This window comes from Octopus sinensis, unplaced genomic scaffold, assembly GCF_006345805.1.
Source record: "Octopus sinensis unplaced genomic scaffold, ASM634580v1 Contig01889, whole genome shotgun sequence".
Classification (NCBI taxonomy): Eukaryota; Metazoa; Mollusca; class Cephalopoda; order Octopoda; family Octopodidae; genus Octopus; species Octopus sinensis.
In genome coordinates this window covers 1-2,689 of record NW_021825182.1, presented here as the reverse complement: position 1 = coordinate 2,689, position 2,689 = coordinate 1, and the positions used below count along the sequence as shown (strand labels likewise).

The 2,689-nt window shown below is 35.0% G+C and overlaps 1 protein-coding gene across 1 annotated transcript; it reads left to right on the top strand.

Annotated features, from left to right (window-relative positions):
* Window positions 1–292: 292 nt before the first annotated feature.
* LOC115227121 (cGMP-specific 3',5'-cyclic phosphodiesterase-like) lies at window positions 293–2,685 on the top strand (the record flags this gene model as incomplete). Its single annotated transcript, XM_029798041.2, has 1 exon — window positions 293–2,685. A coding segment is annotated over exon 1 (2,187 nt), but the record flags the coding sequence as incomplete, so codon positions are not given.
* Window positions 2,686–2,689: the final 4 nt, after the last annotated feature.

Sequence of the window (2,689 nt, the reverse complement as noted above, 5' to 3'; positions counted from 1 at the left end):
CCAAACTAGATTCATTAAACATGGGCTTTAAACTTAAGGAAAGGAAAATGCATCAAGATACCGGCGGTGAAGTTTCAGAAAGTGTTGAGAATTGAATCAAATTAATTCCAGCAATAATGTAGTGACGTTTTTCGTAGAGTTCGATTCAAGTCAGCATCAACTGTATCTTCGATCTGGTCATTTATCAACAACACAGAACAGAATATGATTCAGTGTGAGGAACGTTTTGCCTTAGACCAATAAAACCAAAGGCAAAATTATGCAAATTTATGACGATTTTGAATATTTTGTCATAGTTTTACTTACGTCACAACAGACTATACAGCGTGATTTCGAAGACAAGCCACGGAAACCTATCTGTCGCCTGCTTCTAATTTCAAGTAGCGAAGACTGCTGAATTAAAAAAGAAAATCGAAATTCTCATGAAACGTTTCTTAGAATACTGCAGGCTTCATTGAACCATTTTTTTTTTTTTTTGGACTTAAACTTTAAAGAAACATGGAAACAGAACTTACTGAGGAAGAAGTGGATGGGTTCTTGAAGAACAATCCACTGTTCGTTAGAACATGGCTCACTGAACATGGTCTAAGCGAATTGGGTGAAGAGATATTCGCTAAAACTGAGATACATATAGAAAAAGCACATGCTTTCATTGATTTCATTGGAAATGCCTTGTTTAAAAAGAAACTGGCTCAAAAAGACGAGAGCGAAACTCTAACGGAAAATGAACTGTACAAAGAAGTTGTGAAAATTCTTAACAGTGAGTTTCATACAGATTCTCTATGCCATCGAGTTCTTAAGAAGTTATGTACCTTACTTCCGTGTGAAAAAGCAAGTCTCTTTTTGGCTCGGGGAACGGGACAAACTCAATATCTAATCTCGACCCTGTTTGATGTTACAGCTGAATCTACTCTTGAAGAATCACTTCATACTGAAGAAAACGCCATACGCATTCCCTTCGGAAAAGGTATTTCAGGATTTGTAGCTCAAAATAAATGTCTATTAAATATTAAGGATGTGTATCAGGATCCTCGTTTCTTGAGTGAAGTCGACGAAAAGACTGGATTTCGTACCAAAAGCATTCTATGTATGCCAATTCTAGACAATGATAATAAATTGTTAGCTGTCGCTCAAGTATTAAACAAAATAAAGGAGGAATATTTTGACTCAGAAGACGAAAATATCTTCGAGAGGTTTTTGTCATTTTGTTCTATCAGTATGAATAATAGCACTTTCTTTGCAAGTTCAATTGAAGAGCACGATCGCCACAGCTTATTACTAAAACTAAATCGGTGTATACTAAAATATCAAAATTCTCTAACGAAACTAATATCCGAAATTACCAAACTCGCCATGGAAATGTTACAGTGTGAGAGTATCAGCATTTATTTGAGTGATCCGAACAAAGAGAAAATTCTCCCAACTGAATATTCGAAAGTCTTTCAGTTATCGAGAGGAGCTTCAGATATCTCAGAACAAATTATAGCACCAAACGTAAGAAAAGCAATTGAACGAAATATGAATAGTAAAAATAATTTTGATGTGTTTAATTTGAATGAATTTACAGAGTCTGATACCATACAACTCGAAAGTAAGATTGGTAGTTGGTTGCTTTGCTTAGCAATTAAAGATGCCAGCAATAATTTTGTCGGTTGGATCGTGTATATCAGAGATTCAAGGGATATTTTTAGTCGAAATGATATCAACATGATGGAGCTATTTACAATGTTCTGCGGTTTAGCTATCTATAATTGCCGTCTTTATGAAACTTCAGCAAAAACGTTATGTCAGTTAGAATTTACAAATAAAGTGCTTAGTTATCATGCTACTTGCTATCCAGAAATTGTAGATCGATTTTTAAGTATGGAAATGGAATCTGTAAATTATTCTCAAATTTATCAATTCGACTTCGATCACTTCTTATATTCAGAGGATGACACTGTTTTGTTGGTCGTTCGCATATTTTTAGATGCCAAAACATTGCCCGTTCTCAACATATCTAAAGAATTATTATATAGGTGGATACTAACTGTTAAAAAGAACTATCGACCTGTCACCTATCATAATTGGCGCCATGCTCTCAATGTTACTCAAATGATGTTTTGTATGTTGACTACTGGCAAATTGCAAATATATTTCACAGAATTTGATCGGATTTGCCTATTGATTGCTTGTTTGTGTCATGATATTGATCATAGAGGACGTGATAATGCGTTTCAAGCGAAGACGGCATCTCCTCTTGCTATTCTTTACAACACGTCTGTGATGGAATATCATCATATAAGTCGATGTCTCATGATATTAAAATATGAAGAAACAAATATTTTACGAAACATCTCAGTTGAAAAATATCAGCAGGGGCTTAAACTTATAGAGAAATCAATCCTTGCTACGGACCTCCTAATGTACTTTGAGAAAAGGTACATTTTCAAACAGAAATTAGAAGTCGATGACCAAGCGTTGTCATCTCAAGAAAGTATTGATTTACTAATTTGCATGATGATGACTGCGTCTGATCTTTCAAGTATTACTAAGCCATGGGAGGTTCAAAGAAAGACTGCTATTACAGTTGCAACTGAGTTCTTCGAACAAGGCGATTTGGAGAGCCATTTTACTCGTAATATCATGCCTATGATGGATCGCAGGAAAAGACACCAATTGCCTAAAATGCAAGTTGGTTTTATTGATT